Source organism: Rhinopithecus bieti, unplaced genomic scaffold (genome assembly GCF_001698545.2).
Source record: "Rhinopithecus bieti isolate Rb0 unplaced genomic scaffold, ASM169854v2 scaffold_31548, whole genome shotgun sequence".
NCBI lineage: Eukaryota > Metazoa > Chordata > Mammalia > Primates > Cercopithecidae > Rhinopithecus > Rhinopithecus bieti.
This window is the reverse complement of record NW_016814470.1, coordinates 2,833,683-2,860,990: the sequence shown is the minus strand read 5'-3', so window position 1 is coordinate 2,860,990 and position 27,308 is coordinate 2,833,683. Positions and strand designations below refer to the sequence as shown.

The 27,308-nt window shown below is 51.3% G+C and overlaps 1 protein-coding gene across 1 annotated transcript in view; it reads left to right on the top strand.

Annotated features, from left to right (window-relative positions):
* The first annotated feature begins 6 nt into the window (after positions 1–6).
* Positions 7–27,308, top strand: part of CORO2B (coronin 2B) — a 151,000-nt gene continuing 123,698 nt past the window's right edge. Inside the window, exon 1 of the mRNA XM_017851194.1 lies at positions 7–68. Coding sequence (XP_017706683.1) covers positions 54–68 — 15 coding nt within the window. The 5' untranslated portion in view covers positions 7–53. The remainder of the gene's footprint in view (positions 69–27,308) is intronic.

The window sequence follows — 27,308 nt, the reverse complement described above, 5'->3', positions numbered from 1 at the left end:
CAGCCGCCCCCGCACGCCGCGCCCGCGCCCCCGCTCCGCCGCGGAGTTTCTGCATGACTGTCACAAAGGTAAGCGCCGCTCGCCCGCCGCGCTCTGGACCCGCCGGCGCCTGCAGCCCCTGGGCTGGGCAGCGGGGGGCGCGGGGTGTGGGTGTGGGGAGGGGGCGCCGGTGCCGGGAAGGTGCGGCGCGCGCCTCTCTTGCTGCCGGATCTACTCGAGTCACTCTGGCCCCCGAGGACTGCGGAGGCCAGAGGGAGATTGCCGCTCTGGCAGCTCCGGCGGTTTGGCCAACATCCCTCCGCGCCCGGCCCAACCCCGGGACTGCATTTTTAACCCTTGTTTGGGATGCTGCATTTTTAACCCCTGGAGAGCTGGGCTGGGCGGCTGGCGGTGTCCCTCCGGGGAGTGCGCGGCGGGGAGCGTCGCTGGCAGGGGCTGGTGCTGAGCAGTGGGTGTGGGGATGGGCCTGCTGCCCCGAGGAGGCCAGCGGAGGGGAAACCCCACCCCACCTGCCAGCCTCCGCTGCCCATGCCGGGATCGCTGGCTCCACTCCAAAGCCACTCTGTGCAGAAGGCGCTGCCCAGTCCCGGGAGCCGCTACCAGAGACAGGGCAGGTCCAGGTGGTTGACTTGAAAATGTGGGGAGGGAATGTGACAGGGGAAGCAAAGGTGGGCATCTTGGCAGCCCCCATATTGGAGGACGATTGTTGGGCCTTGTCATAGGAGCCCACGTTTATTGGACTTTAGGGGCTTCCTAGTTGTAGGGAGGAAAGAGTTAAGAGGAAAGATGATGGGGCAGTGGAAAGTGTCAGGGTCAAGGGATCAGGGAAACCTGAGTTCAATCCCCAGCTCTATCCCAAATCCCCTGGATGACCTTGGTCGGGGAGGGGTCCACTCTGGGCCTCAGTTTCTTCTTGTGTGGTGTAAGGGTGATAATATGGGTCCTGGGTGGTGACAGGCTGTTAAAGAGCCAATAAAATCAAGGGTGTGAACCACACTCTTCAGAGAGATCTGTCTGGGTACTGAGCTCACAGTCTGGCCGTGGCCTTGGGCTTGGCCGTCCATTCAAGGGCCAGACTCCACCTTTTCCAGCTGCCCAGCTGGGTCCCAGAATTGGGGAGCTGGAGGCCAAAGTGGGACCGGCGGCCCACTTGTGGTCAGAGCAGTGGGGCCAGATGCAGGGTGGGGGTGCAAGTGATGGAGGTGGGGTGGTTTTGGCCCCTTCTGGTAAGCCAGGGCCTGCCCATGCCCTCCTCAAGTGTGCCCCAAGACTGAATGTTTGTGCGGATTCTTGGGCCCAACTCCAAACTTTGCCATTGGCCCTTGTTCTGGGACTTGGGAACACTGCGAGAAGATGAACTTGAGGGTGCAGGGCCTTCCTCAGCTCTGGCTACTTCTGGCAGGGCTGTTGTGACCCACCAGGGGTAGGATGCTTTGGGTTTTGAAATGATGCACATGCTGTTCAGCTGGGAGGGATATTAAGGTTATTAATGTCAAAGATGCAAGTAGGCTGGGACAGAGGAGTAATGGATGGGCCCCGCTAGAGAGAGAAAGGATGTGAGGTTTTAATAATAGCGCTGAGGATTAACTCTGCGCCTCCCCTGTGTCTCTTTATGTGCATGAACTCATGCAGCCTTCCTTCCCCTGAGGCCTGCAAGGAAGGTGTGTTCAGTTCTCTTTAACAGTGGAAGGAGCTGAGGCTCAGAGAGGTGAAATGACTTGCCTGAGATCACACAGCATGTATGTTGCAGAGTTGGGGTTTGTCCTCAAGTCTGTCTCAATCTATGGCCAGTGATCTTTGCACTGCTGTGCTCTGTTGGGCATCCTGGCTACTGGGGGACTTCCATGGCAGAGGAGCACTGCTTGGAGGCCTGAACCTTAAAGCAGGGATGGGACAGGGAGTCCATGAAAGTGGGTGCTTACCTGTTAAGCCCGCTGGCAGGCCTAGCTTCTTGGTATCCAGTGACTATTCAACACTCCTCCACCGTACCCAGCCCCCAACAAACCCTCCATGTCGCTCACCTCCTGCTCTAACCAATGTGGCTTTGGCTTAAGCCAGCTCAGAGGATTAAATAAAATCCCCACTTTAACCCTATCTTCTCTCCCCTTGCTGGCCCTTCACAGACCGGCGTGTTCTTGTGGGGAACAGATAGCAGGAGGGGTGCAGGAGAGGTCCTGGGGACTGTCTTGCTGTCTACAAGTCCGCTGGTAGTAGCTCCTCCAGTACCATAGGGAAAGCCACCATGCTCTGAAAGTCTGAAGGCCTGGCTCCTAGTCCTAAATCAGCCACCAACCGGCTGTGTGACCTTGTTTTCTATCTGTTTTCTCTGTTTTCTATCTGTCAAATGTGAGACTTGGTTCCAATGATCTCTAGGGCCTCTTCTGCTGAGCCTTGGTGCAGCTTAAGTTCTGGCAAGGTCACCTCTGATGGAGATTGGGAGACTCTTTGTTATCTGGGGGGTGGTCCGTTTACAAGACAGATATGAAGGAGAACCCTAAAGAGAGTGTGAGAGGTAAGATCGCTGCTGACACACTGGGAGCAGTAGGTAGGGGAGGGAATGGGTTCGAGAGTGAGCGCCCAGGGCAGTGTCTAGGGCTCTAGACTTCTCTGCTGTTGCTTCTCCAGGCAGAGGGTCATGGCTGGGTCCCAACTTCCTGCCCCTTGGACGAATGCCTTAGTCCTTGTATCAGGTCCCGTGAGGGCAGAGTCCTCTGGTTCAGGGTTAGGTATGGACTGCAGGAGCTCTGAGCTCAGACAGGCCTGGCGAGTGGAGAAGAGGAAACCAGATGGCAAGTTGCTAGATCCTCAGTAGCACTTCCATAGAGGAGGTGAGCCTGTTTTCCGTTTTCTGCCTCTCTTTCATACATCCCCTTGCCCCCTTAACCATGAGGTACATACAGCTGCTGAAGCTGCAGGCAAACCCTGTGGGTTTCTGAAGGACTCCTGCCCTAACTAGCCTTAGGAACACAGAGCCCCGGAAAGCTTCTAGCCCCATGACATTTCTCCTGGTTATGTTTTAAAGTCTATTTGATTGTATGTAATTTAGTAAGTTACCTTAATTTCTTTTGGGACGAGAAAGAGAAGAAAGCCAGAAAAAGGGAAGAAAGAGCGGAGGGAAGGAAGGCTCTGATGCAGAGCCCTGAGCATGCACTGGAGGTCAAGGTGCTGCCTTCTCTCAGTCTTAGTCCAACGTGCTTCCTAGGGCAGCTCGGGGTCAGGGAGCCAAGGCTGCTTTCCCTGAGACAAGTAGCTCCAGCTGATTTTATTCCTCATGTTCTTCTAACTGCTTTGTACAGTTTTTCTCTTTGTGTTCTGTCTCAGTCATGTACCAGACTAGCAGTGCTTCTCCAGTTCTAAATATCTGTTTCTACATTGCTATCAACTGGAAAAGCAGAGGACAAAGTACATTAATAGAGTTGTGTGTAAAGTACAAGTTGATGGGCTATAAGAAAACCTGTGAGCTGAAGTGTAGGCCCTCGCAACCCGCTTTGTACTGCTCAAAGGCCCTTTGAGTGATTTCCTGGCTGCTGGCTGTGATGTGACCAGAGGTAGGTCTTCCAGGTAAGGGAGGAGGAGGCTTACAGTGATCAGGCTCCCCTGTTTTCAGGTGTGCCTTGTTAAGTTAGATACTAGTGAGCTGAATGCTTTTTGCCTTCCTGAGCCTGGCTCAAGGGGTCAGCGGTCCAGGAACCAAGTGCCCTGAGCAGCAGAATTGCCTGCTGCACCTCAGAAAGCCTTAGGAGAAGGAGTGTGGGAAAAGAGAAGACCTTGGTTGCCAACATGCTCCTCCCTGCTAAGCAGATAGATTGTAGGTCTGTGAGCATCAGCGGTACCTTGGCCCCTCTTTCTGCGGGCAACCTTCTCTCTCCTGCCCCAGCTCCAGCAGGGCACAGACTGCTGATAGGAGCCAGTGGCTCCTGCTGAATGTGAAAGGACTGAGGATGATGTTATTCTGCCCAGGTAATAGCAGGTCTGCATTTGCCAAAGATCATGTGTTTCTAGGGCCCCTACAGAGTCACTCACAGGAAAATAAAATTTTGGAGCAGGCACATCCCCCAACCCTTTCCTTGAGAAATGAGGGAACTGAGACCCTGGGAGCAGAAGTTGTGACGTTGTGACTTGCCCAAAGTCATTCAACAAGTTTGAGGCTGGAGGGGCTGGCACGTCAATTCTGCTGACTGGTGGTCAGTGCTCTTTCCACCTGGCTGCCCTGGGAAGGGGTCCTGGGGCAGCCTGAGCGGGCACAGGTGTTTTGGCCCCACTCCAGTTACCCCACTGCATCGCCCCTGCCTGTCCTACTGGTGCCTGGATTTCCCTCTGTGGGACACCCTCTGCCCTCGATGGAAAAAGCATTGCAGGGGTGGGAGGAGGAACAGGATGTGGGGCAGGGGAGCCAAGTCCATGGGGGCCTTGCTATACCTACAGTCAGATGGCGAGGGGGATTATAAGGCCCCTCTGCCTCCAGTTCCCTGTCGCAGAATCTAGTTATCCGGGAGATACCTGAACCTCCTGGCATTCTACATCCCAGTACCTTGTTCCTATCTGGGTCTCCCTGGGAGAGGAAGTGAGAGAGCCAGCACCTCAGGAAGCCTTGGTGAAGAGGAAGCGGGGGTACCAGCACAGAGCCAGCTCCCGGGTGGGAGCCCACTTACGGGTGGGCAGGAGCTCTGCCTGCTCTGCCCACACACCCTTTATGCCTCCTCTCCCTTCCCGGCCTTCTTCCAGATATCCAGCATTCTCGTGCTGGGAGGTGTGCGGCTAGGAGTCATTCGTTCCTTTAGCCAGCACCCTCTGAGCACCTACTCTGGGCCCTGTGTGAGGCATTAGGAACACAGTGGCATTAGCCACAGTCCCTGGGATCCAGAACCTTAGAGGAGAAGGACATGGAAAGGCCAAAGCCCTGAGTTCAGTCTCGAGGTCCAGTGGGCACAAGCCGGGAGACCTCTTGTCTTGCCTGCATACTGTAAGTGCCTAATGAATGCAGGCTCTTTCCTTCCTTACTATCTCTTCCTCTAGGCAATGAAGCTCACTCTCCAGAAAATCACTGTCAGGTGCTTTCTTCCTGACTGTGCCCAGAGGCCCCGTGTTCCCCTCCCCCTAGGCACTGCCACTTTGACACCTATGGCAGCTCTTAGAGGAAGCTGGGCAGGGTGTGAGGCTCTCCAGGGCTCCCAGAATCACCCCACACTGGCCAGCCCTGTAAGGCTGGCACACACGAGTTTGGCTGGTTGGGAGTGTGGATGCTGGCTGGGCCAATGTCCTGGCAGCCCAGGGATGGAGTGAGTTTTTCCACTTCTCTCCCAGCCCAACTAGCTGGAGCAGACACAGCCTCCGCCAGGGCCAGTGCTGGTGGAGTCTCGGCTCCTGGCACCCGGGCAGCCCTGATTCTGATTTGGATATGCCTGGCCACAGAGCTTATCTTGTGTCCAGGAGACGAGAATGCGTGCAAATTCTCTCTGTGCCCAGCCCTGTCTCCTTCCCTCTTTTCCTGATCAGCCCCATTGGGTTCCCATTCCTTCCCCTTTTGGCCCCGCAGGCTCAGGCCCAGGGTCCTGAAGCACCCTGCAGCCTGGGGAGCTTGGAGCAGCTGGCATGGGGCAGGCCCTGCCAGGGAAGGACAGATGCAAATCCAGTGGCTTCCACATGAAAAGAAGCTGTTTAGAATGAGCCTCTCCTTTGTGGGCCTGGAGTGCGGGACCAGCTGCTAAGGAGGCACAAGTGGGGTGGGGGTGGGGAATGGGGAGAAGCCACCACCGCCCTTCCTCACCCCTCCTTTTTGCCCCCACAGAGGCCCCTGGAGGGATTTTGTAATTGGTTTCTGGCTGGCACCCTCCTTCCAATTAATTAATGTAGCGATGGGAGGCTCCCAGGTTTGCTCAGGCTGTCTTTCGTACAGAATACATCCATGGGTTACTGCCCTGAATCCCGTCAGCTTTCTCATGGTGGGGAGGGTCCCCTCTATTTAGGGATGGATAAACAGTGTCTGAGTGGAGAGATGACCACACCCCGGTCCCAGAGCTAATGTGGGTCAGAGGCGGGATGCACGCCCAGATCTTCTGGCTTTGAGCCAGAACCTTTTCAATCCGATCACATAATGGTCCACAACCTGTGAAGATTAATCACCATCATCACGATAATGACAGTTATCAAGCAGGCGTTGGGCACGCATGATCGCATTTACTCTGTACAACCATGGGGTAGTTTCTATTATCCATCCCATTTTCCAGAGGAGGAGAGTGAGGCTTAGTGAGAGTAGGTGAACTGCTCAAGGTCACAGGTTGAATGAATGAGGGGGGAGCAGGGATTTGTACCTGGGCTGTCTGACTCCAGAGAACACTTTCATCTCACTTCTAGGCCTTTGGTCCTGGGGCATGATCCTACTCTGCTTCCCCTCCCCGCCAGCCCCCCACCTACAACACAGTGGGCTATTGTCTGTTGTGTCTGTGGTCCAGCCACTGAGGATGTGCAGGACAAATGCTGGTTGCCTTGAGGGTGATGCCCATGGTTGTGTCCTGCTTAGATTTGCCTGTGGTCTTTAGTGGAGCTGGGAGTCATGTAAATAATTCGGGGAAGGGTGCTGGGGGAGGAGGGTGTCCTGTGCATGGTGTTTGACATCAGATCGGGCTGCTTGGGCAGGGCATTCAGCCCAGGGCAGAACAAAGTATGACAGAGGCAGAGCCGCCTTCTCCATTTCCATGAGGCTAGCTTGGTTCAGAGAACGCAGGTCCCTGGTCCAGGCCTGCAGCCCTTACCAGAATCAGACTTTTCTTGAGATAGCCCCTGATGATTTGGGGTGCCACTGGCTAGGAATGCTGGCTTTGAAGTCAAACACATGGCAGTCTGTCATTTACTTTCTGTGTATTCTTGGGCAAGTTGCCTCACCTCTCTGAACATCTGTTTCCTCATCCATTCTTTGGGATTGATAATAGTAGCACTTAAAAGGATTGTTATTAAGATAAAGTGAGCTGGTCCATGTGAGGCACTTACCATATGCCTGACATGTAGTGTTAGCTGTTATTCTCAGGAAGACAGAAAATTAATGAGTGTCCTGGGGCTTATGAAATGAGCAATACAGGGAACTCTGGGAATGGCAGGGGGCCTGACCTAGTCAGAGGGGTCAGGAAGTGACTTTAAGTTGAGTCATGAAGGATGAGTGGGAGGTAGCAGGTGAAAGGAGGGGAGCTGGGGAGGGAGCAACAGGCCAGGGATGAATGGGCAAACGTCAGGAGTCAAAAGCCATGGACCTTGATCGCTTCCTGCATGCCGGGCATTGATGAGAGCATGGTATAAGTATCCACTCATTTAATCCTCAGAGCAACATCATGGTATGGGTTACTGTTATCATCCCTGCTTTACAGATAAGGACGCAGGCACAGAGAGGCTAAGTCACCTGTAAAAGGTGGCCCAGTGAGGCAGGATGGAATTGGTCCACACCCGGACCTCTGGATTCTGGCCTCTTTCCTTCCCTTTGCCTGCTGCTTGGTGATGGGGAGGGTGACCTGACCTTGGATGCTTCTGAAACTAACCCAGGCAGGGGGATGTGGAAGTTCCAAGTTCAGTTGCCCACCCCGATGTCTCACAGAGCCTCCTTGGGCTGTATAAGGAGGCCAGAGGCCCTCCTGGCTCTCAGGCAGGAGGGAGAAGTCATTTATTTTTCCAAAAGGAAACTTTGTTCTGGCAGGAAAATTTCCACCTTATATTTGTAGTGGGCTCAATTATGACCATTTTTGTTCTTTAGATCTTTCTTATTATTTATATTGGGCCTTGGTCTTTAAAGTCAAACTATAGGGAGATATGTGTGCGCACACACACACTCACACATTTTTTTCTAAAGTGTTAAAAGTCCACACCAATAGTCCCAGCTACTCAGGAGGCTGAGGCAGGAGGATCAGTCTGGGCAACATAGTGAGACCCCATCTCTAAAACAAACAAACAAACAAACAAACAAACTCCTAAGTGTCTGCAGTTTGATGTCTGCTTTGCCTGAGTTCAGAGAAGGTGGATGTTTTACATGGTGTTCATGCCACAGGCTTAAACTTACTGGCCCCTGTATGAGACAAATGCTAACACCCCTGGAGGCTCTGGCTGCCCAGAGTGGTGGTATGTGGAGGCTCACCCCGGGTAGGTGCTTATGCTAATTCCTGGGAAGCCTCCATGATCAGTATTTAACCCCGGAGATGTCTGAGGTCATCTGGGCCAGCCCTCTGCCTGTACGGCAATTTACACTTTTTAGGAATATGAGAATGATTCCTAATTTTAATTTAGATTAGTTTAAAAAATACTAATTTACTAGTAGGCAGTTCCCAGCCTTTTGCCAGGTGCTAGGTCCCTGCTTTCAAGGGACCAACAGGCAATAACAATAACGATGATAACAGAAGCGGCTAACCCTTCCAGAGCACTTAGTTTATGCCAAGCATATATAATCTGTTTTATATGTATTAATTCATTTAAGCTTCATGACAGTCTATGAAGTCTGTGCTATTATTATCCCGCTTCCTATGGTTGCAGAAATGGAGGTCCAGGGAAGGAAGGGAGGTAACTTTTACAATGTTCCCACAGTCAGTCAGGGACTCAGCCTGCCTCGCAGGCCTTCTGTCTTGCCACTTTGTCAGGCTGGTGGGAATGACCCGGAAACATGTAGTCCAGAGCATGGGACCTGGAGGCAAAAGACCCAGGCCTTGCTCTTGCCTCTGCTCCTTACTGTGTGACCTTGGGCTAGTCCCTGGATGTCTCTGAGCCTCTGTGAAAATGGAGTTAGTAGTCTATCTCTGTAGGGTCCTCTAATATTCAAGTAACATGGGAAAGATGTAAATAAGACGCTTTGTAGATGTCATGGAAGGAAATGGTTTATTGTGATGTCTAATCTGTGCCCCCTCCTTTCTTCTTCCTCACCAGTATTTCAAGGCCCTCAGATTTAGGCAGTTCCTTCCAATAGCTAGCCCACTTCTCCCCTGCTGTAGTCCTTATTTCAGAATTGATTCATACTCTGTGGGTGGAAAAGAAAAGTTCATCTCTTCCAAACAGCCTCTATCTGTTTTTACTCTGTCAGGCTAGTTTGGTGTGGATGAAAACTTGCTTTTCTCTCTTCCTGTTCTGTCTATTTTGGCTGTTTTAATATGCTTGGGACAAATAATCTGGCTATAAAAATGTGGTGTCCTGCTTTCATTTGAAAAGTGAGCCAAATAAAGCATCCAAACCTTGATCTGTATCATCCCGGCTCTCTGTAGATCAGAGCTCCCTGTGGAAGGCGAGGAAAGGTGGGTCCCAGAGCACAGTCCTACCTGGGTCCCTGGGCAGAGAGACCAGGTTCCCACTGTCAAATGACCTTGATCTTTGCTCCAGATACATCCCGATGCCCCCGGGACTCAGACCTGCTTTTCCTTTAGGTTTATGGAGAGGAATACCTCTACTAGCTTGAGGCATTGCAGCAAATCATTTAAACACCTTGAGTTTGATTTCAGAACTAACAGTTTTATAATCTGGAATCTGGTAGAATTTCCAGGATGTGGAACGGCTGATGGAAAGAAAGGTTTTGGTGGAAGGCGACAAAGGGATTTAATTCCTGAGGATTTTTATTGAACTCCTGAAGAAATTGCTGGTTATGCCTGCCTTGCTGACCTCCAGGTGAAAGACCAGCTTGCAGAAATGCATGGGGAAATTTGGGATTCCGAGAAATTTGGAATTCTGGGAAAGGGGATTTCTGCATACCTGAGTGGCCAGCTGATGACTTTATCTTCACAAATCTGTCTTCTAGAGACCCTGAGTCTGCCTTCCTGCCTTACTCATTAAAAGATCTGGGAACAAACTCAAGTTCTTATGGATTGAGGCTGTTTCAGGGCCTGAGCTGTCCTGTTAAACTGACTTTTCAGGGTCCGGATCCACATTGATTTCTCAATCCTTGGAGCTCCTGTAGCATGTGATCCCTGGTATACCAGCCAGCAGGGAAAGGCCTTATGTGCCATGTTGTTTGCTGATTATCTTATGAGCATGATCTTTGGCTCCCTAACTTGTGAGCTTGCTGAAGCTAGAGATTAGGTCTGATTCTTTTTAGTAGCTTTCACAGCACTCATCAAAGGGCTATGCATGCCAGTAAGAGTGTGCTGTGGATTTTTGGAATACCAGGTATAGACATACAAGATTTGGCAGGATTTGGAGCAAGACTAAAACATTCCCTGTTGCTGCTTGGGCAAAATCTCTACTATTAGAGATCTGTGGACTGCTAGAGCTGGAAGGGACTTTAAAGATGTAAGTAGACACCCCCATTTTGCAGAGGAGAAAACTGAAGCCCCAGAAAGTTTTCCCAAGGGGGTATAGGGAAGATGTGACTGAGTGGGGACTGGGGCTCCCCCAAGTTACTGGCAGGCTCAGGTTGGGTTTTCCAATTCTCTGTTTTTTTTTGTTTGTTTGTTTTGTTTTGTTTTTCCTGGGCTTCTAGTAGTTGTCCAATGTTGGCAGGCCAAGGAATGATTCAAAAGTGGGGAATGGGAGAAAGTTCCAGAAAGGAGACTTTGAGAACTTAACCTAGATGGGAGGAGGCACCTGGTTGGAGAGACTTGGCTCCCCAAGTGACCAGCTAGGAGGACCCTGACCAGAGGCCTGGTTTGGTGGTGGCAGAGGCAGAGGGAGCGACTTTGGAGGCCTTTCTGCTCAACCATCAGGCTGCGGCTGCCCAGGCCTGGCAGTGCATGCCCTACGTTCCTGGCTGCCCCCCTGCCCTCCACAGGGAGGGCCCATGACCCCCGGCTCTCCCTCCTGGAAGCTGGCCGTCCTGGCACACTGGGCTGCCAGCAATCTTTCCCTCCTTTGTTTCTCTGAAACCATGAGAAGGGCCGCTGGGTTGGGAGCCTGGGTTGCTAAGAGCTTTCCTCGGGCCAGACCTTATCACCAGCTTGAGAAGTCTCCTGGCCAAGATTTCCCTGGAACTCTGGCTCTGAGGGAGGGAGAGTGGGTGGAGGGAAGGGGAGGTGGTACTCAGGAGCCACAAACAAAGCTGCCCCTCTGTGCCACCGCCCCCCCTCCCAGGACCAGCATGTAGGAGCAGCGTGGGAGCCACAAGCTCAGTGGGCCTTTGCTTTTTGAAGAGCAGCGGGAACAATGGAACCAGAAAGCTCTTTGGAGGCTGCCCCCCCATGCCCAGCCTGGCACTTCTGTTCTCTCAGGTACCCCCATAACTCTGCTGTTACCCCCACTTTTCAGAGGGGGAGACAGCCTCCGAGAGGATGGCCTGCCCTGCTTCACACAGCAGGAAGGAGCAAACTGGACGGTAACCCCCTGACTGCACCGCCCCATGCACAAGCAGGAGATGCGGGCGAGCTGGCCTGGCAGTGGATGGCCGAGGGTGCTGTGGGGCCGTTGGTTTAGAATGTCCTCCCCGCTACCTCGCTTAGAACCCACCATAGAATTCCCTTCCTTTGGGTCTTTTAGGTGTTCTTAAAAATACAAATCCCCTTGAGGGGGTAATAATGCCCTAAGTGGTTGTCATTGACTAGACCCAGCCTCCTGGGAGGAAAACACTAGAGTAGGTGCAGGAGAGAGGTTGCTTAGAGGCAAATGAGGCAGGAGGGAGAGCTGGTTACTGTGAGTGAGCCAGTTTTGCCAGGGAAGTGAGTGTGGAGTGGAGAGGACAGCCAAGCTTATTCTGTGTTCCTCTCCACTCTGGCTACCCTGTTCTCCTGTGCAGGGCCGCCTTCCCCATCCCCACCTTTGTGCAAATAAAATGAGGACTGAGATTTATTCAAAAACCATTTGCTGAGCCCTGTGTGCCAGGCCCTAAGTGGCACTGAGGGTGCAGGGATGAACCAAAGCAGTGTCTCTCCCCAGGGGGATCCTGGTCTGGGGGGGACACAGGACACTCAGAAGGACACATGGCTGCAGGGATGTTGGGGAAGGGAGGCTGATGGGTGGAGGCATGGAATGGCAGTGACAGGGACATGTGCATAGAATTGTGAAACTATGAGAGATGTGGCTGGGGAGGCCAAGGAAGCTCTCTGGAAGGAGAGATCTTCCCTCAGTCTTCCAGGATGAGTAGGCAGAGGCAGATGAAGAGGCAGGAAAGGCATTCCAGGTTGAGCGGGCAGCGTGAACAAAGGCATGGAAGGGGAAACATGTTTGGCTTATTCTAGGAGAGACCAGTTGGTGCTGGGTGCTGCTGGGCTGGAAAGGGAGGGGCTGTGTGTGGTTGAAACAAGGCTGGACAGGCAGGCAGGGGCCGTGGGGAGCTTTGGATGCCAAGCTAAGAAGCTTGAGCTTAATTGTGTGGTGATGCTGGGAGCCCTAGAGGGGCTTTAAGCAAAAGGGTGATGTGATGCCCTTCACACTTTAGGTGGTCTGCTCCTACCAGCGTTGCCCTAGAGGCAGAGAGGTGAGTGGACATTCTCAAAGCCTATGTACAACGAGACAGGGAAGGGGTTTCTGAGCCCCCGGCCCAGACTTCCTGAAGGTCTCTCCCTGTGCCTGGGAGCTGAGTGTCACATGTGCCCCACCCCCTACCCTAAGAAGGGAGTCCTGGCCTGGACCACTCCATGGTATGGGCCTTTCCCATCTGCCTGGGCTGCCAGATGGTTTGATCTAAGGGTTGAGAACATGGGGCGGGGGCGCAGAAGGCCAAAAGTTTCCTTCTAGGAAAACGTGGTTATAGCATGGCGAGAAGAGCACTGGAGTGGGATTTCAGGAGCTCCTGCCTCAACTCCAGCCCTGACCCTCCCTGGCTGTGTGATCTTGGGTTGGTCACTTCCTCCTCTGGTTGGAGACTACTTCACCTGGTTTGAGGCTGGGTGCAGAAGTGAGCTTCTGGATGTGAGTTTATGCCCTGATGCTGCCCAGCCTTGGGCCCTGTTTCACCCTCCTCCCTTCCTCAGTGTCCCCAGACCCTGCAGCCAGTGTGTCTTCTTCTGCGCCGTGTCTTCCAACCACACATCCACTCCAGACTGCCAAGAGTTGTGACGAGTTCATGAGACATGGAGGTTGAGGACCAGAGTTTGAGTCCCGCCAGCTTGCTTGCTTGCTTCCCCTTGGAGGAAGTCTCAACCTTTGTGTTCATTGTCATACATTTGGTGTAAATTCCAGCCCTTGGCACACACAAGGGAGTTTTCTGAGTCAGCGTCTTTCATGTCTCTTGGATATACCCCACTTGTGCTTATTCTGCCTATTTCATTGGAAGAGCCCTCATCTGATGGAATTCTGTCCAGTTTTTACTGGTTACCTGGGGTGGGGATGGGGTAGAGTATTAACTGAGGGAGGTTATGAGAGAAACTTCTGGAGTGATGGTGCTTACATGAATGCATACACGTATGAAAATCTATCAAGGCAAACACTTCAGATTTGTGCACTGTAGGCATGTTACATATATATTTTACATCTCAATTAAAAATAAATAAATGAAAAAAAGATTCTTCCCAGCTTTCTGGTTCAAGTTCCACCTCTCTGCATCTATTCATATGTTCATTCACTCGATAAATATTTGTTTGTGCTCCAGCCAACCCAGGCATACAGAGATGGAGAGGCTGGTCTGTGTACTGTACAGTATGTACAGAATGTACAGTATTCTGGTCTGTGTACTGTCATGGGAGCTCAGAAGCACAGAACCATCAGGGCTCATGGGGACATTGACCATGGCGGTGGTTCTCAACCCTGGCTGCAGATCACCTGGTGAGGTTCAAATGCCTGTCTCCAGGGCCAGCTTCATGTATGTTTTAGTCCATTTTCTGCTGCTGTAACAGAATACTGCAGACTAGGTAGTCTATAAAGAACAGAAGTTTATTTGGCTTACGGTTCTAGAGACTGAGAAGTCCAAGAGCGTGGCACCAGCATCTGGTTAGGGTCATCTCATGGCAGAGGCATCACATCGTAGTGAGTGTGTGAGACAGAGAGAGGAAATTGGGCCAAACTCATTCTTTCATCAGGAGCCCACTCCCAGGATAATCACATTAATTAATTTGTGAGGGCAGAGCTCTCATGACTTAATCCCCTCTTAAAGGCCCCATCTCTTAATACTGTTACTTTGGCAATTAAATTTCAACATGAGTTTTGGCAGAGACATTCAAACCATAGCCATGGGCATGTGACCTGTGCAACATTTGGTTTAATGTTCTGTTGTCACTGTCTTGAAATTCTTCAAAATTTTTGGAAAAGGGGATCTGCAAATGAAATAGTTGGTCCTCCCTGTCCTCCTTCCCCCAGAACAATGGAATCAGAATCTCTGAGAGGTGGGGTCCAGGCATTCACATTTCTTAAAACCTGAGCTTCCATTCTCTAGCAGCCAGGTCTGAATGTAGCCCTACTCCTAGACACTTGCTGAAACACAATCTGGAGCCTCGTTCTCTGAACACTTGTGACTGAGCTGGAACAATAAGACTTCACACATGAGAGTGTTAGAAGAGCAATTCCTGGGCAACAGTGGCAGAAAGCTACAAGGGAGCTCAGGGAGGAGGGGGAAAAGACCCTCTTTGGTTTTTTGGGTTTTTTTTTTTTTGCAACTCTGAAAAGAGCTATCAGTCCAGTTTGTCTGCCCCTTGATAGTATTTCCAGAAGTGGATGAGCTGTGAAGTGAGTTTGCTCTGAGGCAGTGAAGCGGGTGTAGGATGCATTGCACCATGCAAAGGTCCCATTGTGGGGTGGGAAGGTCAAGGAAGGCTTCATGGAGGAGGTGGCACATGAGCCATCCTGACCTGAGAAAGGTGAGAGAAGAGAAGAGGAGACAAGGCAAAAGGACAAATGCATTTAAGAAGGGGAAGGTCTCATTTGGGGGAAAGGGAGGAACTAGGCTAACTGGAGTATGACTTGAATAGAGAGAGATGTGGTTGGGTGGCACAGGAAATGACAGTCTGAAGTCAGAATCCTGTCGGCAATGGGGAGCTGTTGAATGTTCTGGATCCAAGAATAACGTGCTCCATAAATGTCTGAATGAATAAACAGAAGGGGTGTTTGGGGGAGACATAAAGGGGATTGGCCCTCTAAATCACTGACGTTTGCTGCCAGAACTCTGGTCCACCTGGCATGGAAGGCTCTGCACCCTCTTCCCCATAGGTGGTGCCTGTCTGTGCAGGAACCTGGTGTCCCATGAAATATAGTCCAGGGGCAGCAGTGACTGAAGCATCCCCAAGAATAGCAGACGTGGAGCAGACCATTTCCTCCCATTTCTAGGAACAGCAAGCAGTGGGTGGATGGGTAGGTGGAGGCGCTTTTGGTACAAGCTGAGCTTGCTCTCCAGCTCTCACCAGGTTCCCCAGCCCAGGTGAGCAGCCCTGACAGGAAGATGCTATCTTGTATCTCCCATGGCCTGGTGGACACTAATTCCTTGGGCGGGGTGGTCCCTGCTTGGCATAGAGGAGCCCCGATTTCTAAATAACCAGCAGCAGATCAAAAGCAGATCTGTTTGTTTCTGTCTCCTGAAATATTTATGCAGGAAGATGAGAAAGGGGCTCTGTTTATTGAACTCATCCTCCAGGGAAGAAGCCGTGGGGAACGAACCACTTCCCGTGTCTGCGAGCCAATGAGCAGAGATGGAATTTCTTTGGGTTTGAAGCCAGACAGAGCCTGTGTGCTTGCAGAAAGAAGGGGGGTGGGATTCCTGGAGAGGACAGAAAGCCCTCTCAACCTCTTGCCTCCAGTCCCAGGAAGGCTTTTCAGCACATACTTTCCTGGCGACTCCAAATAATAACAACTGAAATCTCAGCCTTGTTTCTATTCTGGAATTTGCCTCTATCACACTGTGTGACCTTAGGCAAGTTATTAACCTCTCTGGATCGTTTTTTCCAATTCTGAAAAGAGCAAACTATCAGTCCAGTTCCAGCTGTCTGTGCAGTTCTAACTATCAGTCCAGTTCTGTCTGCCCCTTGATAGTATTTTCAGAGTCAGTTGAGTTGTGCAGTGAAGTGGGTTTAGGAAGCATTGCACCATGCAAAGTCCCAATTCTGCAGCATTCAAGGCCAGAGAACTGGCTGACTGGCCAGCTAAGTGGCAGCCTCAGCTGTGACTTGTGGGGTCAGGCCAGAGGGAGTGCTCTCTTGAGCTGGGCCCTATGCTGCCTCAGGTTGGGACAAAGATGCCCCCTCCCTCTTTCCTCCTCCAGCTAAGCCCTGCTGTCCTGTGTCCCTGAGAACACTGGCAGGATTTCCTCCCAGGAAGGGGGACGTGGATGTCCAGTTTACATCCCTGGGAGTTGCAGACACCAGAGAAGCAAGACAGCACTTCCCCATGACAGTGGGATATGCCTTGTCATCAGATGTAGAAGCCCGTGGCTCCAGGCCCTGAGCCATGCAGCAGGCCTCAGATCATCTGCTGTCCTCCCTTAGGGGACTGGGACCCCCTGCCTTCAGTTCAGCCCCTTGGGCAGGGCTTCAGGGACTTCTCCCAGGGGTGGGTTCTGTTCTCAGCTCTGTGACTGGCCTGCTCTTCCTGTTTCCCATGGTGGACCACATGAGTGGTAAAGTTAATAACAGTTATTATCACTGGGCCAATCCAAATCTTAATACAAAATACCATCAATTAAGCACCTGCTCCATGCCAGGCTCTGTACTGGCTCAGGGAACACACAGAGGGGACCAATTTCCCGAGCCTTTAAAGAAGTTGAATTCTGCTTGGGAGACAGATGGGCAAACAAATATGGATGAAGCAATTGGCCCAGCATTGAATGCAAGTCCTAAAGGCCAAGGGACCCTGGTGACACTGAGCGGGCGTCTGAGAGGAGGCAGTGTTGGAGTGTGGCTCTGAAGCTAGGTGAGGGGAGGAGCAGTGTGAGCAGGGGCGAGGGCAGCGACGCCCTGGGGTGCTCCTGAGCCACGAGGGTGCCCAGTGAGGTTTGAGTGTGGAGGGTCAGGGGCTGGGAAGGTGATGAGGGCTTGGGGGTGGCTGGGGGGGAGGTGGGAGTTGTGCAGGAGTGCCGTTCCTGTGCCTATGTGTATCAGTCCCTCCATGAAGAGCCTTTGAGTAGTAAAGAGATGTGACGATGTCATTAGATTCCACAATAATAAATCTTCATTAAGCATGCACTGTGCCCATGACCCTAGGTGATGGGACAGTCCACATGGGTGAATAAAACAGGAGCAGTCCCTACCCTTGGGGACAGGCCCGGGAGGGTGGGGAGGCAGGACAGAACACAATCCTGACATCAGTGGTAGAAATGCTGTTAAAGAAAATACAGGGGCATGGAGGTTGTGGGGTGGGGGGTTGTGAGAAGGGGCTCCCCTGTGGAATGAAGGGGGGATGGAGCCCCATGGGATCTAGGGGGATCTTTCTGGCTGAGAGAGAAGCAAGTTTGAGGCTCCAGCAGGAGCCTGCCCACCATAGAAAGCACAGTGAGCAGGCCTGGTCTCGTGGGAAAGGAGATTGAAGAGGAAGCTGGGTTCTGGCTCCCATAGGGCTGGCCTGTGCTAACTGCTCACTAATGTTTCTTCACTGACTGGAAGGACAGATAGGTGAAGGATAAGACTGGAGGCCTGGAGCCAGCAGCCATGTTGAGGTGATGAGGACGGAGCCAGGGCAGAGGCAGCAGGCACAGGGAAGATGTATCTTCAGGCCTTGGGGATGGTGTGGGAGGAGAGGGTACAAAACAGCAGCCAGGGTCTTCCCGGAGTTCCTGGGAGAAGATCCAGATCCACAAACCCATGGGGAGAAATGGCCACACATCACCGCAGAGCGCTCCCCACGCCCCCTCCCACAGGCCACCCCAGCTACTCTGGCCTCCTGACCTGGGGCCCATGGAGCCCGTACAGTGGCTGTCCTCCTGCCTGCCTTCTGGAGGGTGCTTCAAACTGGGTCGTCTCCTCCTGCAGGGCCAGCAGGGCTCCACAGAAGGCCTCAGGGACCGCCCTCCCCTGCCAGCCTCACCTCGAGTCCAACCTCATTAGTATTTTGAGCAGAAGCATATATATCTTTTTTTTTTCCTGCAGGGAATTGGTGGCCTGCTCATTTCAAATTGCGTAAAACCAAAGAGCAATTAAGAGGCACAGCCTCCTCGGGTCAAGGAGAAATGACAGAGAAAGATGGCTTTGCTCGTCTGGCTGCTGGCACATCTTTTCCAGGCTGGCCTGGTTTTGGGGTAACAGGGAGGGGAGATGCTGTAGGATTTTAATTCACCAGCAACAAAATATACTAACGAGTAGGACAGAATCACTGATGCTTATTCAGCTCTTACCATGTTCCAGGGGCAGTCCTAATTGTTTTACACCCATTTCATATCAGCCTTTCAATACCTAGGAAGCACAGGGAGATGGCTTCTGCTATTATGCCCATTCTGTGAAACTGAGGCTCCAAGGGGTTAAGCAGCACGTCCAAGGTCACACAACTAGTAAACGGAAGTGGAACCAGGGTTCTATTGCATCCACAATACGCTCCAGAGCCCATGCTGTTAACTGCCTGGCTGTTAACAGCATTGCTTTTAGCCAACCACTTCTCCCTAATTTCTGTTTCTCTCTCATAAAGAAAAAAAGGACAAACAAAATCCTCCATTGCTGTGGAGCTCAGAGACATCACAAGGGTTACTATGGTGAACAAGGGCAGAGAGGAACCTCAGGCAAAAGTCCAGCCTGCGGCTCCCATCCCTGTTCCTCTCCCAGGGGCCTGCACGGTTAGACCCATTGCTCTTGACGGGTGTGGAGGCATCTGACCCATTAGGGGGCCACTGTGGTGGTCCAGGCGAGAGGCCTGAGCTGGCCAGGGGGAACCAGTGAGGGCTGAGAGGAGGGCAGCATGCAGGATGATGTTTTGGAAGTCGATGAGTCTGCGGGGGTGGGTATGAGTTAGAAGTCAGTGGAGGGGCAGTGACTGAGAACCCAGGAGAAAGAGGTGGTGCTGATTTCTCCACTTTTGTTTCAGATGCAGACCCCCTCCACCACCTGGATCATCCACCTTGTTCCATAGACTGGGCTTGGAGAGCATTTTCACTGTTTCAGAGATCAGATCCCAGAGGCTGAAGCTCAGTGCCCTGGGCTCTGTAGGCAGCCCCTGGAGAAGAGGGCGGGCAGTCTGGCTGGAATTGGAGTGTCCCGGCTCTCAGGGAACTGAGCTGGTTCCTGGCCCAGGCCATGTGGGTTTCAGGATTTTAGCATTGCTAAACCCTTCTAGAACTGCTGTGTGTGTGCACGTGAGTGTGGGTATTGGTAGGGGGTGGAGACAAGCTGGAAGTTTTGCTGTCTCTGCTTCTCTATTATGCGTGGTCAGTGATTTTTACTAATAGTAACCTTCTGGGGGAAAAATGATCCAAGGGCAGCAGTCCAATTTTCTCTAGAGAGTAGGCCTGCTTTCTAAAAAAAGGCCTCAACCTGAGAGAAGCCAGAAGGAGTTCACACCCTAGACTAGAGAGGCTAGTCCCTGGTGAGCACCGGCATGCTTGTCTCCAGACTCCATTCCTGCCCTGGAGCCCACTTGGCCTTGAACGCCCCTCTGCAGCAGCCTAATGCCCCCAGCTCCTTACTTTGGACTTCTAATTCCACCACAAACCTAGCTCTCCTCTGTGCCTTCCCATCTCTTTGCTGGGCACCAAGGAGCTAATCTGCTAACTGGACTTTGTTTAGAAATCTGGGGGTTTGTACAGAAACACCACCAAAAGAAAGTGTCTGTTCTGTCCAGACCCTCCTGAGGCCTGGAAGAGTGACTCTGCTTGCAGGAAGCTGGTGGGGATGGGAGCTGGGGCAGCCATCCTGTGAGTCTGTCCTGGGAACAGGCCCAAGCTGGGTCTGGAGCTGGTCTGGACTAGGCGAGTGGGACTAGGGGTTAGGGGATCCACCAGCCTGTACTCCTGGAGCCCATTGCCCCATCCTTTGGCTCATTCCAGCCCAAGCCACTTGGCTGGGCATTCAAAGTCTTCACTCTCTGGCCACTGTTTACCTCCTTGGCTCCTGCCCAAACCAGACACTGGTCGGCTTGGTGCCCCCAAACTCAACCTCTGCTTTTCTGCTCCCTCTCTACTTGAAAAATCTGATTCCTTCTTTCAAAGCCCAGTCAAAGTGACACCTCCTCCACAGAGCCTTCTCTGATCTCTCCTTGCTCCAAACTCCATCCTTCTCATGCCACTGCCCTGATGAGATAGTTATATCTGAACATGTCCTGTCTCTCCTGCCAGAGGGCAAGCCCCATGCCCTGAGTGGGAGGAAGCGTGTTGTACCACAGATCCCATTGGGTGCTCCTGCCATGCATGGCCCTATAACAGATTTTTGAATGATGTATTTATATATTTTTGCACGGATGTAAGAATCTATTCCATACATGCATCATAGCTTCAGCCATATAAGATGCATTTGTTGGCAAATTCATCAGAGGGTACAGAATAAAGCCACCCAACTCTGTCCCCACAAGGACCTGGGACAGATACAGGGAGCTTATTCTTCCTTTCTTCAATTGTCCCCACCCCCATGCTGCCCAGACAGATCTGGGTTGCCCTTGAGGAATTCTAAAGGAGGGAACGCACTCTCCACTGCCTCTCAGACCTCCCACTCAAGAGAGGCAGTGCCCTGGTGACCTCGTGACAGTAGTGTGCCCTCCCCTGGCTCTGCCCTCCCCTGGGAGGCTGCCGTATGCTTTCCGGACATCCGGGTCTCATTATGCTCTGACTCAAAAATTAATCTTGTCTAATTGTGCTCGAGGCCTGAGTGAATTCAGGGACTATTAGCCAGGCTCTGTGGGCCTGGGGTCTCCATGGCAACAAAGGATGCATCCTAATGAACTGCATCCTTGGAGACAGGCTAGGAGGCATGCCCCTCCCATCCCTTGATGTGGACTGCTGCTGCTGTCCCTGCTGCTTGGGGTTGGCTCCCTCCAGAGGGGACCTGGAGCTGGCAGAGGGAGTAGAGACAGTTTCCGCGTGTAGCCTACAGTCTGTCTCAGTACTTCAGGGATAAAAGATACTTGCAGATGAATGATCCCACAGCCTCATTGTTGGCCGAAGATTTCTTCAACAAACAAACAAGCCCCCATCTAAAAACCACACACATAGCACATCAAATTCCAATAGCCTAAGTGCTGCTTGTTTTGCAAATCTTTCTAAAATGTGAAAATTGCACTCCTCCATGGAGAGCTGGCTCCAGTGTCACCTCCTACAGGAAGCTTTCCTGAATGTTAGTATCTTTCCCAGCCCCATTCTGCCACCTTGCTTGGTTTGTGACCCAGGGACATTTTTCAGCACAGTCTGCCCAGGAGTGGACTTCCCTGAGTACGCACTATACTCCCTTCCCACCAGCAGACAAGCTTCTCCAGCATGGATAACAGCCACTGCCCTCCTCTCTGGGGCCCTAGACCTGGGTCCCAGTAAGACTTAGTCAGAAAGACAAAGAGGTCTTTGTTAACAGCCTCTGTCTGAACTCCATCCCACCCCTGGACCTAGGCTGGGGGGCTTTTCTGTGGATGTGGCTTCTGGGGCCTTCAGAGGCTCTCCTGCCCACTATGACCATAGGTGCTGACCAGTGGGTAGACACTTTGCCTTCTCTATCTAAGTAAGAGGGGATGCCCTAAAACCAGGCCTTTGGGGAAGATGTGGAGAAGAAGAGGACATTTGAGGAAATGGAAACAGTAAATGGGACACCCCTGGCCCAGCCTCCAGCTTCCTGGCCCTTGAGCCCCTCAGCCTGGTCCCCCACAGGGAGACATGAAGCATGGGAGGAAGGTGAGGAGGGAGAGATGCAAACCTGGCAATTTCCCCACAACCGCAGCACCTCCTTCCCAGCTGTCCTGCTGATTCTCGGTTTCTAGAAATGACCGGAGAGAGAGGAATGATTAGGGAGGAGGTTGCCTGTCTGACTTTTAATTAAAAGGGAGAGGACACCTCCTAGCCAGCCTTTAAGGCAGGGGCACTCCTGTGGTGTGTGTGCCTCCCTCAACGGGGACGGGGTGGCATGCAGGTTTTATGGGTGTGTGAATGGTTGACAGGCAGAGGTAGCCATTGGAAAAGCTGTCCAGAAAGCCACGTTCTCTCCTCACTCCTCCACAGCCTCTCCCCTTAGTGCAGCAAACGTTTCTTGAACATTTCTTGGCTTGAGTGCCAAGCTGTGTGCCAGGCCCTGGGATATAGAGATGGTTGAGGTACTGTTGCTGGGCTCCAGGGAAGTAGGCAGGGACAGGATGGGGTTGGTGGCACTGGGAGGATGAGGGTCCCACCCGTCCCTGGGCCTCATTCAGCCAGCATCCTCTGAGTGTTGTCAGGTGCCATGCTTTTCGGTAGGCACAGAGGATAAAACAGTGAGTGTGGCAGAGGCCTCGGCCCACACGGAGCTTACAGTCAAGAGTGGTGTGAGGTGGGGAGTGCGGCCATGAGCGCACGGTGTGAGGAGTGCTAGGATAAGGATGCCTGTGCGGGCCTGGAGGAGGAGCAGCCACACAGTGTCGGGGCTTCAGAAGGCCTGCCCCGGGGTGACCTGGAAGCAGAGATGTGAAGGAAGAGGAGGATTTGGCCAAGAGAACAGCTGGGAAGCGTGGCTGAGGTCGAGGGAATGGCTGTGTGTGCGAAGGCTGGAGAAGAATGAGGGCTTTGAGGAGCAGAAAGAAGTTGAGTGCAGCTGGGGCTTACTTAGTGGTGCTGGGGCAGGGCCCAGGCCTGGGAGGGCCATTGCCTTGGTCCCTCCGTGCTGCTGTAATAAAACAACTGAGCTGTTTATAAAGAACAGAAATTGATTTCTCATAGCTCTGGAGCCTGGGAAGTCCAAGATCAAGGCACCAGCAAGTTCGTTTGTTTGGGAAAAGCTGCATCCTCCAGAGGGGAGGATCACTGTGTCCTGGCATGGTGGAAGGCAGAAGACCAAACGTCATGGGAAGGCTTTTAAAAAAAAAAAAAAAAAAAAATAAGGGCCTTTATCCCATTCACCAGGGAGGAGCCCTCATGGCCTAATCACCTCTGAAAGGACCTGCCTCGAATACCATCCCATTGGCACCATCTGAGTTCTGGTGGAGACACATTCAAATCACAGGAGCCATCATAATCCCATTTGCAAGGACCGTGGACTTGGTCCTGAAGTGGGGGTGGAGGGAACTGTTGACTGGCTTTATTCAGGGGAAAACAACTAGGTTTATGTTTTAAGAGACCACTCTGACATGTATTTTTTTGATTAGTAAAAATAATTTTTTTAAAGACACTCTTGGTGCTGTGGAAGGGAAGAACTGAGAGACAGGAAGGGTTTTACCATGATTGAGATATTTGGTCCTACCCAAATTAGGGGCTGATCACACACACACACACACACACACACACACACACACACACACACACGTTTTACCTACATGTTGTAATTCACTTTGATATGGAAATTTTAGATCACTAAGAGAGAGATGAGCAAAAAGTGCTCTTGCTGTGTCTTTAACCGCCTCTCCCTATCGTGTACTGTGTTAAACAGGATCCAGCTGTAACCTCCACGGTTCTGTAACCTCCAGGGCTGTGATCAGCCTGGCTGGTGGGAGCCCCATAGCTCTGCCTGCTTTGGGGTTTCCCTTCCTTTTATTGCCCCTCTTGAGGTAGAGACAATAGATGTGAGGTGTGACTGCCAGTTTCATAGTTCTCTACTTCAGTGAAGGAGGTTCTGTGCAACGTGCAACACCCACTTTCTTCCTGAGAACACTAAGAAGCAATTCCTTTCTGTTTTCTAATAAAAACGTCTCATGGAAGCAAGTCTATTTCCTGGGCAAAGAGGGACTGCCTGTACAAATCTTGCAAGCACACGTGTCTCCCTTGTTGGGATATGTATAATTTTGTTTTCTTGGGGCAAGGGGTGGACACACAGCTTTGCAATCCCTTGCCTAGAAACAGTTTCCACATTGGCTTAACACCATCTGTTTCCCCTGAGCAGGAAGGTGTCAAAGAGCCCCCTGCTCAAGGAGGGATCTGCCAAGGGTCTGTTAGGATAGGAGGTGAGAGAGATTGGTTGCCTGGGGTGAGAGAGTAAGACAGATGGAGAGAGAAGTGGGTAGGTTGTCTGGAATTAGGATGCAGAATTGTCCGCTGTGTCTTATGCACCATGGAAGTCCCAGGGCTAACACAGTGCATGATTGCAGTAGGTGCTTACTAAACTAGTTGCTGGATGACTGTGTTGTCAAACAAATAAATGAACTGAATGAATGAATGAGTGGATGAATGGGAGGGTATGCACAGATGAGTGAAAGTTGGCCTGTAACCTCCAAATAATTATTATCTTCAAAAAACACACTTACTGATAATACTAGTGTGAGGCATGAGACAGAAGAGCCTTCATGGAGGACAAACTGCAGCAACAGTGCAATGTCATCAGCAGATGTCAAGGAGTCTGTGTGTTTAGGGCAGAGTTGGGGTGACATGGTGCTGTGGGCTGAATTGTATCCCCCTAATTCGTATATTGAAGCCCTGACCCCCAGTGTGTTTGGAGACAGGGCCTTTAAGGACATAATTCAGGGTAAATGAGGTCATAAAGGCAGAGCTCTGGCCCAGTAGGACTGATGTCCTTATAAGAAAAGAGACACCAGAGAGTTCGCTGTCTCTTCACATGTGCACAGAGGACACAGCAAGAAGACAGCCGTCTGCAAACCAGGAAGAGAGACCTCACCAGAAACCAACCTTGCTGGACCTTGATGTTGGACTTCCAGCCTCCAGAACTGTGAGAAATAAATATCTGTTGTTTAAGCCCCCAGCCTATGGCATTCTGTTAGGGCAGCCTGAGCAGTCTAATACATAGGGGATGCTGGATCTGAGTTTGGCACTCAAGGGACAGAACATGGGGGGGGAGTGCCACGTTGCAGAATTCAGAAGGGCATCTGGTCTCCTTCAGAGGCTCATACTAGAACATGTGCACCAGGAGGTTCAGCATAGGAGCCCACGCTATGGAGTCAGACTGCTGGGGTCCAAATTCTTACCCCATAGAAGTGTTGTGAGCACTGAGTGTATTTCACATACAGAAAGCATTTGGCACGGAGCCCAGCACAGTCAGCACTCCACAGGCATGAGCTGCCCCTTGTCATTCTTATTCTCTTGTTATTCTTTGCTTGTCAGTATCGTCACTCTGGGCATCCCTTTCCCTTGACGCGTACTCCAGGGCTCCAGCATTGCTCAGAGTTTTGGGACCTTTCTGAGAGCAGCTCTCAGTAGCAGCTTCTACCATCAGGAAATTGGTTCCATTCTTCATGGTCAGCCCCCACCCCCAAGCCGCCTTTCCCACCATGAGCAGAACAAGCGTGTTCCTGAATGATCTGGGATTATGGCTGAGAGGAACTCTATTAACAAGGGCAAAGATTGCCATCACTGAGGACAGCCCTAAGAATGCCTTGCCGGTCCTAAGCAGAATTTCATACCCGGAAATTTAAAAAGGTGTTTTTTGTTGTTGTTGTTGTTGTTTTTTTTTTTTTAAGGTGATTTGATCTCAACAGCATGGCTAGAATATGTGCGTGTCCTCCCCAGTGGACCACTCTGGAAAGGCTGGAGTCCTCTCTATGTATAAGTTGTGATTTTTTAAAAAAAAAAACTTCCCTTCTGTGTAAATTCAGCCCCAATCCCTCATCCCAGCATTCCAACAATGAGAACTCACACCTTCTGAGAACCTATGGAAAGGTGGGATTATAGGTGCTTTTGTTTACATGGTTATACTTTTCTTTTTGCCTTTCTAGATTGTGCATTTTTTACTTTAATAATTAGGAGAAAATTAAGCAAGCTGTGAAGAAGCTTTGAGGCTGGGCGCAGTGGCTCACGCTTGTAATTCCAGCACTTTGGGAGGCCAAGGCGGGCTGATCACGAGGTCAGGAGTTCAAGACCAATCTGGCCAACATAGTGAAACCCTGTCTCTATTAAAAATACAACAATTAGCTGGGCATGGTGACACACACCTGTAATCCCAGCCACTCAGGAGACTGAGACAGGAGAATCACTTGAACCTGGGAGGCAGAGGTTGTGGTGAGCTGAGATCATGCCACTATGCTCCAGCCTGGGCAACAGAGCGAGACTCTGTCTCAAAAAAAAAAAAAAAGGAGAAGATTTGAAAAGAAAAACTTCAGTCTCCCAGCTGCTTAGCACTGCCCTGGATCCTATGGCAGTGTTGTCCAAAGTTGTATAAGCCATTATCAAAGACACATAAAGTAAAGTGGTATCACCCTTTTGGAGAGCAATTTGGCAACAGGCACCACAAGCCATAAAAATGTCCATATCCTGTGACCTAGTAATCCCGCTTCTGGGAACCTGTCCAAAGGAAATAATCCAAAGGCGGGGAAAAGCTGTATGCATCAAGATGCTCATCACGCCATTATTTATAACAATGAAACATTGGCAGCAAAATAAAGGCCTAACGGTATGAGACTGGCTGAGTAAATTAGGAATCTTTGATTGAATGGAATATTCTGCAGCCGTTAAAAATTATAATACCAAAATGATATGGCAATGTTGGAAAATATTTTTGCTAAGTGAAAAGGTGGGACATAAAGTTTTATGCATATCATGATTATAACTGTATAAAAATTATTTGGAAAGTACAGATGCTTTGAGACTGGAAAGTGAAGGGAGAATGGACAGGACCTAGAAGTGGGCTGGGAGGAGTCACAGAGGGCTCTTGGGGTTTTTTTGTTTTTGTTTTTGTTTTTTTGAGACGTCGTCTCTCTCTGTTGCCGGGGCTAGAATGCAGTGGTGCGATATCTCAGCTCACTGCAATCTCCACCTCCCGGGATCAAGCAATTCTCCTGCCTCAGCCTCCTGAGTAGCTGGGATTACAGGCGCCCACCACCACACCCAGCTAATTTTTGTGTTTTTTGTAGAGACGGGGTTTCACCATGTTGGTCAGGCAGGTCTCGAACTTCTGACCTTGTGATTCGCCCACCTTGACCTCCCCAAGTGCTGGGATTATAGCAGTGAGCGACAGCACCTGGCCGGCTCTTGGGTTTTGAGGGTGAGCAGCGGGCTGGGTGAAGCCTTGTTTACTGAAAGTCATGGTGGCAGAGAAGCAGACTGGGGTCGGGGGAAGACCAGTAGTTTAGTTCCACCATGTTAGGTCAAAGGTGACTGCAAGAATCCAAAAGGAGGGTCCAGTGGTCAAAAAAGAGGCCTAGACCAGGAGTAGGAATTTTGGAGCCATCAGCTTGTAGATGGTGTTTAAAGCCCTGAGAAATGAATGACCTCAGGCAAAGGGAGTTAGGGTGGTGGGGCTTAGCCAAGCAAATATATTAGAGTCACCTGCAGATCCCTCCAGGCCAGTGAATCACAGCCTCTGGGCTGTGGTTGGGCATCAGTGTTTATTCCAAGCTCCCTGGACAATTCCAGTGAATCTAGGACTGCACTGATGGTCCTTGTGGTGGCCAGCATAGGGCTTTACATGTGGGCAGCATGACTTATAGCACATGTAAGTACCGTCCTGCTGCACTGAATGCTGCAGTTGTTGGCCAGG